The sequence below is a fragment of the Mesitornis unicolor genome, unplaced genomic scaffold (assembly GCF_000695765.1).
Source record: "Mesitornis unicolor isolate BGI_N332 unplaced genomic scaffold, ASM69576v1 scaffold46437, whole genome shotgun sequence".
In the NCBI taxonomy this organism is placed as follows: domain Eukaryota; kingdom Metazoa; phylum Chordata; class Aves; order Mesitornithiformes; family Mesitornithidae; genus Mesitornis; species Mesitornis unicolor.
The window spans coordinates 1-263 of NW_010195215.1; the positions used below are offsets into that span (position 1 = coordinate 1).

The 263-nt window shown below is 46.4% G+C and overlaps 1 protein-coding gene across 1 annotated transcript in view; it reads right to left on the reverse strand.

The window, feature by feature from the left end:
* Positions 1 to 173: 173 nt before the first annotated feature.
* Positions 174 to 263, reverse strand: part of LOC104543431 (ATP-sensitive inward rectifier potassium channel 12-like) — a 1279-nt gene continuing 1189 nt past the window's right edge. Inside the window, 2 exon segments of the mRNA XM_010188042.1 lie at positions 174 to 236; positions 238 to 255. Of these exon segments, the coding sequence (XP_010186344.1) occupies positions 174 to 236; positions 238 to 255 (81 nt within the window).

Here is a 263-nt window from a genome sequence, read left to right on the forward strand (position 1 = left end):
CCTGCAGACCGCTCAGTGGTTATTGCGATGAAACGGAAAACTATGAACGATACTAATTTCTCAAGCATTCCTATGGCACTTGCATTGTTCTGCATAATTTGAGCGGGTTGTAGGGGAAGAGATTAGAGGAGGAAAAAAAATACCCTCGGAAAAGTCAACGGAAGGACCAAGAGTCATATTTCCGACTCCCTCCTGTACGACCGCTGATCCAACGCTATTGTGGCTTTTGGGCTTTCCAAATCTTGCCCTGTTGTTTGGCGCAG